This window comes from Paramacrobiotus metropolitanus, unplaced genomic scaffold (genome assembly GCF_019649055.1).
Source record: "Paramacrobiotus metropolitanus isolate TYO unplaced genomic scaffold, Prichtersi_v1.0 Parri_scaffold0000061, whole genome shotgun sequence".
Lineage (NCBI taxonomy): Eukaryota > Metazoa > Tardigrada > Eutardigrada > Parachela > Macrobiotidae > Paramacrobiotus > Paramacrobiotus metropolitanus.
This window is the reverse complement of record NW_026570281.1, coordinates 581167-593495: the sequence shown is the minus strand read 5'-3', so window position 1 is coordinate 593495 and position 12329 is coordinate 581167. Positions and strand designations below refer to the sequence as shown.

Below are 12329 nucleotides of genomic sequence, written 5' to 3'. Positions count from 1 at the left end.
ATAGCCATTCAACGTGTTATATATGGCCCACATAGAACATGTAACAACAACGGCCGGAACGGGAAGATGCCGATTGCTGGCATCCCGCGATGAGCAGGCTCATTTCCGCTGTGCACGCACACTGAGCGCTGTGTCGTGCTGTATAGTACAATTGTGTGCATGATACATAGAAGCACTGGTGTACACTTGCAGGATTTGCCGGTTAAGCTGGGTGGAACAGCATGCAATAATGAGAATCCGGCATGGCCACCATCCAGTCATTTCCGTTCAGTTCTTCCTCCCTCTTCGACCTTGGCACGCCAGGCACAACCGGTCCATCCTCACGGTTGGATTCCTTAGAGGAAATATTGCGTGAAAACTACATCGTTAAATACCCCATCACCGCGCTAATATATACTCTCTTCCTTCGCTTTCGTCATTTTAAACATATTTCATTTCAATCAGCAACCAACCGAATACAAAAATATCACAAACGCTCTGATGGGGCAACCGTCATAAATATACATCAGTTCTATAAAATAATTTAAAACGAAAATGTATTATTTTTGAAAAATGCAATAGGTCATATTATTAACAGCAAATTAAAACAAAAATGGATAATGCACCTATTTAAAACGTAATCATGCTAACAACGTAAAGGTCACTCGGTCGTTGAGCGTGAATCGTGAACAACATATAAAGTTAGCAGTTTGGAAGTTTAATGCGGCTAATGATGAGTTGCAATTGGCGAGCACGACACCGGAGCCGGCGGGGTCGGGTGGGCGTGCGGGTCTGATTGAAACATTAGAGCGGGATGAAATCCCGAAGAAGAGGCGCTGAGTTAATTCCTCTTTCAGCCGAGGTTGTAGCTGGCCGTTAATGGGCACTGACGATCAATTGTCATTTCCGCTGGTGCACTCCACCGCTGCTTCCCTTCTCTTCCCGGCAACATCCTACTCGCTGCAGCTGTACAAATGCAGTACGTGTTGGACGGTTAATTTGATTGATCAGACTGTGTGTACAATATATGAATGATCACTGAACAGCGCATATCGATTACGCCGTAATTGTATTCAGTAGCCAAGATTTTATGCAGTGTTTTCTCCCTGGATTACAGGGTGGGGACTGGCCGAGCTGCAGCTACCAAAGCCCTGCTAATTCGTCCGCAATATATTAATGTCACTTTCCATTAGACGCTATTCATCTAGCGGCAACCGGGCTACTAGACAATACTCGGATCAAAGTCTATGCATTATTCACTAGCCCAATCAGCGCCATGCTGACAACCAGCTGTACAGTATGGAGCTACAAGTGCATAACATTAAACGTCGACCCCGAATACATTAAACGGAATGCTGCCAAGATCACCGAAGTACACGGTATAGACTTCTTCGAGATCATCTACGTTGTCCAGACTGCAGCAGACCGTCATTTCCGGTTGCAGAATTTCAACAGCGCGGTCGGAAACACCGGTCAGATGGAGCGATTCATTGCTTCCGATAAACCGCTGTTTATCTTGCAGTAAACACCTAAACGTTTCGGTACATACTTTATTAGCTTTTAATGGAAGCGAACTTGGTTTGCTGGGGAGAGCGAGGAAGCCTAACTAATTAAAACACGGTAATTGAACAATCATGTTTTTACAATACGTTCGGTGATGAAAGCTTAGTATATATAATGAAACAGTTGTACATTTTGCAAACATCCAGATAATGATGAAAACAAAAAATACCCGCTGCTGCGAAATACTGGACGAGCAAAATCAGACGAAAAAATAAAAGTTCAAGTGAAATGTACTCTGACCAATGGATGGTGGCATGCACACAGCGCTAATTAATAAAAATGTTTTGAAGTTTTCGTAGCTCCGTGCCAAAACCGATCCATGTGCCGTATCAGTGCACTGTTATACTGTAGTATACAAAGGTTACTGTCGTTGTTGCACTTTTATGCGCAGGGTGCACGTTTCCTGACAAGGACACATTACGAATACTGGTGTATAGTAAAATAACCTGCCTGTGGTACACAGGGTTGCCAGCAACAGCATCAAACAGGGTGCTCTGACTGTGGAGAAACTCACAAGTCAGCTGCATTGTTTTTACTTCAACTCGGAATGAAGTGGGTAACACAGTCAATTTAATTTTAGAGAAAACTAGAGAAATTTATGACGACGCAACCTCGTTAAGCAGTTTTGACCCATACTCAAAATAAACAAACAGAAGGAAAACGTGTTTTGATTACAAGAGTCACAACTTGCTGAAGTCAAAACAGGGGGACATCGGCTTCGTAATGAGTCGGCAGGAACTGCCGTTCCACTGCTGCGACAAACGACTAATGCCGCGAATAATTTAATGCGCACCCAGGAAGCCGCTAAACGGGATGTATGCCGACGACGGAAAAGCGTGAAAAAATGCTGTCGGAAGTGTATGCAGTAAGCAGGTTGGGCACTTACCTTCAGCTTCAGCGAAAAGCTAAACGAATTCCATAACGACAACTATATTAGCATTCGGAGATGGAAACCTTGTGAAACAATACGTAATGCAACAACGACTGGATCCTGTGGGTCTTGGGATGGCTGGTGTACTACTGACCAAAGAAACCGTTATTGTCGTGAGTGAAAACTGAATAACCGCTCTGTGTCTTGCAAATAGGCCCGCGCTCAAGCTCTGACTCTGGCCACTCAAATTCTGACTCTTATGCTAGGTCCATACTTCAGTTGTAATTCGGAATACAATAGAAATCTTACAACAATCGCAGAAAAAGTATGCACGAGAGTCGAGTATGTTGTAGCATTTTTTGTTGTAATTCTCAAAAGTATGGACGCTCCAAGTTAAGACCACGATATGTTGTACAACTTTTTCTTACAACTGAAGTATGGACCTAGCATTACTGCTCGAAATCCGACCCTAGGAAAACTAAGAAAAATCTAGGAAAACTAAGAAACCTAAGAAACTTAAGGGATTTGGCCCGGTACATAGCACTAAAATCGTGTACAATTGACGGGAATATTCGCTTTCGCGCATTTTGAAACACTTTTCTGGGTTGCTTTTTGACATTGTGTAGCGAAATAATTGGTGTACATAGGCGTGAAACCCGTTTCCGCGCGCAACATCTGGTTCGGGAGTTATAGGGTTAACAAAATTCCAAAAAGTTTAAATGCATTCAGGTGTACCAAAAGTCTCATTATGGACCGATCCCTTTCGAACTTTGCACGTAAATGCACATAACCGTGAAGATCGTTTTGACACGGGTCCACTGTTCTAGCATGTTTGTCAAATTTTAAAATGAATTTCAAAAACTTTAAAATTCATTTTAAAATTCGAAAAAAATCGTGGAAGTCTGGATCCGTGTCAAAACGATCTTCATGGTTATGTGCATTTACACGCAAAATTTGAAAGAGATCGGTCCATAATGAGACTTTTGGTACACCTAAATGCATTTAAACTTTTTGGAATTTTGATACCCTCATAACTTCGCAACCGGATGTTGCGCGCGCAAATGGTTTTCTCACCTAGGTATACAATTCTTCTGGCTACAAAATACCATAAAGCAATGCAAAAAAGTGTTTGGGAGCGCGCAACAGCGAAAGTTCCCCTGGATGTACACGAACTTGGCGCTATCTACCGGGCCAAATCCCTTAAGAAACCTAAGAAGCCTAAATAAACTAAGAAACCTAAGAATAACCTAAGAAACAATAAAAAACTCACAACAACCCGGGAACCTTCAGGAAACTAAGAGTAACCTAAGAAACCTAAGAACCTGTCTTTAATGAGCTGAATCAGAGTTTCGGTGGTCAAAGAACTTGCGGTCAGAGTCAGACTATGAGCGGTCAGAGACAGAGTTTGAGTGGTCAGAATCAGAGATTGAGCATGGGCCGGCGGTAACACAGTGATGACCTTTTACTGATTTAGGCATTAGAGCCTCTAGTAGTTACATATTACTGTTCTCGGAATTAGCGGACAAGGAAAGACCACCACACCCAAACGACACCGGTGCGGGCGGCATCCCATGGCAGATGTTACGGACCACACCTAGGCAGTGAGTTTTAACGACACGCGTTATTTCCGCGTTATAACGTGATGTTGAGGCGCTACCTGAAACCTGAAAACGAACTCGCTACCTAAAAAGCGTAACTGAAACATAACGCCACCAAAAATCGCTGTATTTCACTTTTTCACATTGTAACGTAGTGCGCAAATAACGCGAAACTCGGTTTAATTCAGCAGTCTGCAGAAAAATCGTACAAAAAAGTTAAAAGTGTAAGTGTAAAAAGCGTAACCCGCACGTTCTTTGTAACTTTCTTTTTTTCGCACTTACGTTTTTTGTGTTAAACACGCGGTCTGAGAAATGTGTCGCCACAATATTGCACAAGCCACAACATCACAACCGAGAAGATATTGCGCAGTACAATCGCACGACGTTCTTCTGATGTGCAACTACAATAGTACGAGTACACGAGTAGCGCTGAAAATGTAAAGAATGGATGTAGCTGGTTGCGCCACTCTTTTCCGAAGCGGAGCGAACCTTTTACACGATAACAAAGCGCAACCCGGACATACGATTTGCTTTTGCTGGAAGTATTACGTAACGCACTGCAATTGCCGGATACGTTTGGAATGGTAATTTGAAAATCGCCTTATAAAAGCTGATGCATGCACGCTACTGCGTCTTATTAGTTCGTCGGAATTTATAAAGAACTACCAAATTTTTGTAAATAAAAAGGTCAGCCTTCTCTTAGCAATCATGGCTTCACTGTGCACTTCCTTGTTGCTGTTGATAGTGGTAATCGGCCTGGTAAGTACAAATATGCTATTTTCGCAGTTTTGCTTGCTGTTTACTGTTCATTAGGCGTCTTACGATCGAAACTGATTATTAATTCATGGTGTTTTCCAGTTTATGCACAGCGAATCAGCCGAAACTCATGGGGGTCCCCATCACGAGGGACCGGTCGAGAAAGCCAAGTTACGATGCAAGGTAAGAAAACCTAACTCAGTTTGGTAGTCAGTTGAATTTAATTAACATGAATCTAATTCTGAGTGAATTTAATTTTTCATGATTGGAGTTTTTCATGAATTTTGGCCTAAAGAAAGAACTATTTTTAAATCGGTTTTCAAACTTCGAGTTTCTCGAATGTTTTTCTCATGGAGAGAACCATTTACCTACAGATGTACAGAATCTATATTTCAAAAAAGTGTCGCTCTTAGTTTTTGCGTTTGCTTTTGAAAGGATAAGAGCCTCATAGTTTTATTTTGACGTTATCCATGTTTGTATGATCTGTAAGGCAAAGTCTGATAATAAATTTGCTTTACAGGGAAAAGTGGCTGGCGATTTAATGGCGGAACTGCTGCGTAACCGCTCGCAGTCCTTTGGAGCACACGATCTGGCCACCAAGGTTCGTGCGGCGGAGAACCAAGTGCGGGAGGCGCTGGAGTGCATGAAGCAGCACGGTCTGGTGACGGATTCCAGGGTTTACAAAGCAGTCTAGTGGTTGACCTCTTGTCCATTGCTTTCTGGCGGTTTTCGATAAGCTTGCGTTGAGTTGAGTCTTGTGCGAATTTGTGACAATGACGGTGTCTCCTGACAATCGGTATGCATCTGAACTGCAGTGCTTTCTGTTAACGCTGCATCAAAAAGTTATGCAAGCATTGTGATTCAGCACCTTGCGAAAAAGAATCGGGTTCGTTAATGTTTTTCGGACCGCACCGCAGTACCAACATAGCCTGTTAACAGCATGTCAGTGACATTTAGAAAAAAATTAAGTAAGAGTTTTTTTGTAATTAGCACTTGTAAATCTATCTATATCTAATCTTGACGTTAATAAACAGTACGTATTTATAGTTCTATTATTAGTTTGTATGATGACAACCATAGCTACGTACAGGTACACGTAAAAAGCAAAAGTCTGAAAGAAAAGCTTTTCTTAGTTTAATAAAAGATGTGAGTGCCCAAACCACCTTTATAGTGGGCGTTTGTAACACTTCGCAACTGAGTGTCGTTATTATATCGAACTGTCATTGGAAATTAGCGAACTGCGAATTAGCAAGAATAACAGGTTCTGCTCACGCCTGTTTATTTTGTTCGTGCCTCCTTATTGTAATAAACATCGTGCCATATGCAGTTAACCTTTTTACATGCTCGAAATCCTAAGACAGTATTCATCCGTGCTGGGCTTGTAATTATTATTCTTTATACCAGTACGTACATGTATTGTACGTATTAGCTTGGGCATTAATCTTTTCTGAATGTGGAAAATTCTTGAAATGATCCGCAGATTGCGTAGCGTGCGCTCAGTTCATGACCGGGAAGGATTTGTGTGCAAGCTTCGGGGTGCTAATTACGGGATGCCGATTATTAAAATATTACACCAGCCATGATGAGCCTATACAGCGCTACTCAGCCAGGTTGTTTCCTGCGGAGTGAAAAAAGAAAAGTTCCTAACGCTAACAGGAAGCCAGCCTGATTAGCGCTGCCGCAACAGCAGCGGGAGGGAGGTGCTTTTGACGCCATTCACTCACAAACAACCCACGGCCACGACTAATTTAATGCGCACCCAGGAAGCCGCTAAACGGGATGTATGCCGACGACGGAAAAGCGTGAAAAAATGTTGTCGGAAGTGTATGCAGTAATCAGGTGTATGCACTTGCCTTGGTCTCCAGGGAAAAGAAGTAAAAGCTAAACTTTGTAAAATGTTATCGTATGGAATTTTGACTGTCACAAGCATACCGCGCTACTGAATCAATCGCGTGTTTCTACGGTAGTAATTATAAAGTGACCTTTACTTACCATGCCCACTACAAACTGCCTCATCGTTACGACTTTGTTTTGCGTAAACGCTGTTAACATGACCGACGCGCAGCGCGTAAAAGTGGTGTCGATCAGCGTGGGAAACGCGTCGGACCTCGGCAATCCGCCGGTGGTGTCGTCCATCGCAGTGGCGCTTGAGCTGCTTAGCGAACGCTATCCCGAGGTGCTGGCCAACTATACTTATCACTATGCAGCGCTGCGGGGACAGACCGGGTGTGCGGATGGACTAACCAGCGGCGAAAACGCCGAGATCGGTCTGGCGTATTTGTATCGAGACGGGCACTTCTTCAACAATGGACCAACCATCATACTTGCTTCCGGTACCGAAGATCTAATTGTGCTACAAGTACTTATATAGAATGTCCAGCTTTCTACTTATCGCTATGTTCTACAGCTTGCGTTCAAACTTTCCAATCTGTGGCTAACTACGCGGGAGGTCAGTTTTTGTCGCTTTTCTCATAGACAGCGGCCTCTGTGACTGTCTGTTTAAGGACTAGAATATCGATATCTGTTTTGTATATAAATAACTATTCTTTTCTTGTTTGGCGGTTATGTTATAACCGTTATAAATAATTACGTCACAGTATAGTAGTAAATTCGTTTCAGAACTGGGCATGTTGGCTTTGGGATTGTAAGTGTCAACGCATAACACAGCTGCAACGTTTAATTAGTGCGTACGTTCATGCGTGGAATCACGGTAAGACAGTGTGGTGTAACCATGCAGCACCACGGCGGATCCGAGCCATGCCAACAAAACCCGCTTCCCCACACTTCTGTCGTTCACGACGGCCACGCCGCAAATCTACGCCAGCAAACTGTTAGCGGTGTTGGACATGTTTAACTGGCGCTCCATCGCCATCGTCCTGGACAAGTGCTCTGCCCATGCAACCACGGGATACAGCGTCCGTGTTCGCCGCGAGTGTCAGGGCGTGTCGGCCCTGCTTCAAGAGCGGAAGGACATCAAGTACATCCAGATCGATACCGACTCCAACGGGGCGGATGCCAACTGGGCTACGGCAGCGCTACTAGCGGCTAGCAACTTCAGTCGTAGTAAGCACCATATCCGTGTCGTGTTCAGTCCGCGTCTAATAGTTACTGTGTCTAATAGTCACTGACCTTATATTTCAGTTAAGTAATCAGTGTCGTTTGCAGTCATTTTGGCCTGCACACTGGGACCAGCACAGAACCAGCTAGCGGTAAGTTTCAGTTAAACCTGCCTACGTGAATGGTGCACAAACAAACCGTACGCTTCATGTGTGAGCGGAAACGCACGATTTCTACCGCAAAGTTTCGGGTGCGGCGGTAGATACATTAGTTTTTTTAATGATGCAAATGACATTCAAATGAACCAATTATTTGATGTGCTCCATGTCTAGGTGACAGCGTCCGATCTTGGCATGACGAACGGACAGTACGTAAGTGTTGAATCAGACGCCGCTGTCAGAATCAAAATCAGTAGTACGCCCGTTGCGGCTGTCACTATGATTATGGGAGAAAGAAAAGATCCTTCTCAATTCTGTCAAGGTGTTCATCCATCTGTATGAAACCGACGTGCCACAGGAATACCCGCTCAGCTGTCGCGAAGCAGATGGTTCATATAACAAGGTGAAGCAGCAACATACTGAGCGACATCATAGGAATTAGGAGATCAAAGAATCTTGTTAAAACGTCGTTAAAATACACTGCAGAAACTGTGCGCCGCCTTTGCGCATTACTTGATGGTGCGATCCGATCCGGTGGACTGGAGCAAGTTGGTCGATTACACCGACCGGGTGAAAGCGCGCTGGAACAGCTGGTTTTACCCGCCCACCACCAACGGCATCTTGGTCAGTTGCAAACCCATTCCCTTCACTCAGAACAGCCTTGGTTTACCCTACGATTGGTGGTTTTACAGGGTTCCGAGTTTATGGCCATCATTTTCGAAGCCTTGGAAGCAGTCGCCCAGGTGCAGTATGGTTGAGCTGTTTACTGTTCGCTCTTAGCTGCCGCGTGATGCTAAGTGTTACGTTACCGGCAAATGTCGACTGACTGAGTGAGTCTGTATACGTATGCAGACTCAATCTACCTTGTTTGACTCGTACGAATAGGTTTTGGAGGAAGTACGCGAAAGGAACAGCACAGAGCCGGTTCGCGGTCAGCAGATCGCCGGGCTGATGTTCAATCGCCTCTTCAATCTGACATCGCGCAGTGTAAAGCTGACAGAAGTGGGCACACGCGTGGTGACCACGCACATTCAGGTCTTCAGTCGCAAAACGCGGAGCTTCCAGGTCGGTGCGCAGTTCACAGTGATGCAAAAAATGCTGGCGCATGCAATATAAATGCAGCGTTATCCTTCGTATCGGCAGAGCATTTTCGTATCGGATTCCGGCCGTGATACTCTTACAAGGATCGCCGGTGTGGAGTTTCCCTGGGGCGGCCAGAGTCCGCCTTTGGACAGGCCTCTATGTGGCATTCACAATGAGCTCTGCTTGTCTGACAATACGGCTTTTCTCCTGTCGGTCAGCTTAGGCGTCGGTTGTCCCGTCATGTTCCTTCTAATTATTCTCATATTTCTCGAAAGGTACTCTAACCGACACACTTCTGCTGTGTGGCTCGTGAATGTCACGGTAGGAGTTAATTTCCGATTGGTTTAGGCGCCGTCGAATGGCCCACGCCTACGAAAAGTGGCTGATCAAAGATGATGGCAAGGGTCAGTCGGCTATCGGCGGAGAGCGGGGTGAGGCCGGTTCGATTCACGACCAAAGTGAAAAGTCAACGGTGAAATTGCTGCAAACGGGCAAACGCACGATGCATGTGCGCGGTATCCGCGTAGTGTGTTGCGTGCCGGGGCGCGACGAGACCATGGCTATGGATAAAATCCGTCCGATCCTTGACTCTCCTGCTGACAAACAGTCAGGCAGCCGGCTCCTGTGGCTCTGTAACACCGTCGGCGGTGCGGAACTGTCGCAAGTGTTGACCAATGTATGCATACGCCGCAAACCTGTTGACCTCAAAGTGAATGAAAAAGTGACATCTACCTAGAGTTTCTGTGTCCTTAAGATTGTTTGACCGAAGATGTTTTACCTAAGAAGCTTCGTTCCATTCCAGATTACAAATCTTCAGCATCCGAATATCAACGCACTCGTTGGTTTATCCTTGCACAGCCGGCCTCCCTTCATCTGTCAAACGCACCGGGAACGCGGATCCTTGCTGGACCTGTGGCAAGGCGGTCAAGCCAACATCGACTGGAATTTAAAAACTTCCCTCATCTCCGACCTTGTCGAAGTTGACCGACGCACAGATAATCAAGTGACCTCTAGCGCCATTACATTTTCTGTTTATTAGGGCCTGGGTGCAATTCACCGCTCATCGCTGAAACTGCACGGCAACCTGAAAGCGAGCAAATGCGTTATCGACAGCCGCTTCTGTCTGCGCATCGACGATCTGGGCCACGAAGAGGTCATGTCGGTGATTATGCGCGCAAAGCTCGATGTGCCACTCAACCGCTATTCCGCGCCCGAACTATACGATGGCTTACCAGCCACTCCGGCCAGTGACGTATTCGCTTTGGCTGTCATTGCCGGTCAGTTGTTGTCCGATTCCTACGCCGCCGATTCGCGCATGCGCAGCCGAACATCCAGTAAGTCAACGTTTCGACTGTCTATTTTTTTGTTTGACTCGTTTGGGCCTGTATTTACCTTTAGCATTAATGGCGGCGGATCGTCCTAAGCATAGGCGCAGCAGCCGAGGAAACATCGGTGTCCATGAGCTGAATGAGTCCACTGGGGAGAAAGAGAGCTTGCAGAAGATTCTGAATGACTGCCTGCATCGTGAAGCGACGCTGCGTCCATCCATCTCCAAGGTACGCTCTGCACTGCGCCCGGTCGTTGGCAAAGAAAGCCTCTTGGACAGCCTGCTGCATCGGCTGCGCAACCACACCGACACTCTGGAAGTTCTTGTCTACAACCGCCAGCAAGAACTGCTGCTAGAGCAACGCCGCTGTGAGGATCTGCTCAACGAAATGCTACCCAAGTACGGCATTTACATATAAAATGATATAATGCAGTTTTTTGAATGCATTTTGGAAAAGATTTGCGGAGCGCATCGGCACATTATTTTAACCGCTGCGAAGGCCTTGTACTACTGCAGAGAAATTGTCCATCAGCTGCGCATGGGAAGGGAAATCCCACCCGAATCCTTCCAGTCGGTGACCATCTACTTTAGCTATATTAGCTACTTCGCGCAGTTCGTCGCCGACTCGCAACCGCTGCAGGTTATCAGCTTCCTCGATCTGCTCTTTTCCCGCTTCGACAAGGCCTTGGTGAACTACAGCGTATGCAAAATTGAGGCGACGGGCGACAACTACATGGTTAATTCCTTCGGTTTAAAAAAGCAGTGTCAAAGGTCACACCGGCAGTTTTAACAGGTGGGAAGTGGCTTGCCGGCTCGCAACGGCAGCGTCCACGCCAGAGAGATTTGCCGGTTGTCCTTTGCGCTGCAGACGTGCTTCGAGACGCTGTTAGCCGACGCCACTCACTCCGCGCAGATGGGACTACAGGCCGGAGCCCACACCGGCCCCGTGGTGGCCGGCATCATCGGCAGTAAACGGCCAAGATACTGTTTGTAAGAACGACGCATGCTGTGGTGAAGTTTTGTCATTTTCGCACAGTGACAGTATCTGGTTCGCGCCGTAGATTCGGCGACACCGTTAATACCGCGTCGCGAATGTCCAGCCACAGCCAACCCTCGCGCACGCATCTCAGCCCGGAAACAGCGCAGCTAGCACAGTTTTATGGTTTCGCTGTACAGGACCGCGGCATCATCAATATTAAAGTACATATGCCGTATACGTATGTCTATTTCTAATTCATGCTATTCTATTCTGTTAACATTTTCTTGTAGGGGAAAGGCGATATCCGCACCTACTGGCTGCTCTCTTCAGCGTCACAAAACTGATTTAACATTCGGTTTCTATGACCGATTCATAGTAGTTCAAAATTCAAATTTGTTCGTTTTGAAATCCACCAACAAGAGCTTATTGGCAACAGATCGTGAAGTCTCAATATCATCCGCTCTGGCGGTATTAATTGACTGCTATCTGCATGCGATAATCGCCCAGTAAGCCAAATTGTCGGTGCTTACTGTTCATTGTTACGTAGATGATTTGAGGCCATTATGGTGCCGCAAGATAAAAAATGAATACCAGTCAGAAAAACCTTGTATTTGTGCGAAATCTCTGTGCGAGGGAGAACCAAAGCATTTTTTGATCGTTTGCGGGATGGTTATAAGACGGAGTAATAGTTATCCTGAAATTTCACGGCACACGGCTGCTGTTGACCACTTGTCCTTCGAACGACGACGGAAGCAAAATTTCTTGCTGCTAACCGCAGTTGCCATCGTCTGTAGACTGTAGTTGCAGTTGCGACTGCGAGTTTGACTTCTGGTTCATTCCAGCTTTTCTTGAAATTCTGTACTGCAATTTTTACCGGATGGCATTTCGCGCTGATAATTTTCACCCACTTGTCCATGGCATGATTCCGATCCTCGGCCAGCCAGCCGACCGCCCGGAA

The 12329-nt window shown here is 45.8% G+C and overlaps 2 protein-coding genes across 5 annotated transcripts; both read left to right on the top strand.

The window, feature by feature from the left end:
- Positions 1–4358: 4358 nt before the first annotated feature.
- LOC129593406 (uncharacterized) lies at positions 4359–5757 on the top strand. 2 transcript variants are annotated; one of them, XM_055489701.1, is made up of 3 exons: positions 4359–4595; positions 4870–4950; positions 5288–5757. In XM_055489701.1, exons 1-3 carry the CDS (start codon positions 4593–4595, stop codon positions 5459–5461), a joined length of 258 nt encoding a protein of 85 aa, XP_055345676.1. In that variant the 5' UTR covers positions 4359–4592; the 3' UTR covers positions 5462–5757. The 2 variants fall into 2 exon arrangements, with proteins under 2 accessions (XP_055345676.1, XP_055345675.1); XM_055489700.1 differs by lacking the exon at positions 4359–4595 and adding an exon at positions 4658–4770 and having other exon boundaries at positions 5288–5751.
- A 252-nt stretch (positions 5758–6009) lies between these two features.
- Positions 6010–11922, top strand: LOC129593307 (atrial natriuretic peptide receptor 1-like). Of its 3 annotated transcripts, none has more exons than XM_055489556.1 (20): positions 6010–6170; positions 6257–7100; positions 7175–7216; positions 7387–7411; positions 7505–7830; positions 7933–7976; positions 8157–8195; positions 8305–8385; positions 8469–8606; positions 8675–8725; positions 8868–9047; positions 9126–9340; positions 9414–9741; positions 9868–10044; positions 10105–10399; positions 10464–10791; positions 10909–11128; positions 11186–11382; positions 11454–11592; positions 11662–11922. In XM_055489556.1, the coding sequence occupies exons 2-20, from the start codon at positions 6761–6763 to the stop codon at positions 11713–11715; spliced, it is 3219 nt and encodes a 1072-aa protein (XP_055345531.1). In that variant the 5' UTR covers positions 6010–6170; positions 6257–6760; the 3' UTR covers positions 11716–11922. The 3 variants fall into 3 exon arrangements, with proteins under 3 accessions (XP_055345531.1, XP_055345530.1, XP_055345532.1); XM_055489555.1 differs by having other exon boundaries at positions 6248–7100; XM_055489557.1 differs by lacking the exons at positions 11186–11382; positions 11454–11592; positions 11662–11922 and having other exon boundaries at positions 6010–7100; positions 10892–11113.
- The last annotated feature ends 407 nt before the right edge of the window (positions 11923–12329 follow it).

Bases quoted from the DNA above. Each gene is read 5' to 3' on its own strand.
- LOC129593307 (XM_055489556.1), top strand. From the start codon at position 6,761: ATGCCCACTACAAACTGCCTCATCGTTACGACTTTGTTTTGCGTAAAC. The intron at 9,048-9,125 runs GTCGGTGCGCAG...TCGTATCGGCAG, and splicing joins GCAAAACGCGGAGCTTCCAG to AGCATTTTCGTATCGGATTC. The intron at 9,341-9,413 runs GTACTCTAACCG...CGATTGGTTTAG, and splicing joins ATTCTCATATTTCTCGAAAG to GCGCCGTCGAATGGCCCACG.
- LOC129593406 (XM_055489700.1), top strand. From the start codon at position 4,720: ATGGCTTCACTGTGCACTTCCTTGTTGCTGTTGATAGTGGTAATCGGC. The intron at 4,771-4,869 runs GTAAGTACAAAT...GGTGTTTTCCAG, and splicing joins TGATAGTGGTAATCGGCCTG to TTTATGCACAGCGAATCAGC. The intron at 4,951-5,287 runs GTAAGAAAACCT...TTTGCTTTACAG, and splicing joins AAGCCAAGTTACGATGCAAG to GGAAAAGTGGCTGGCGATTT.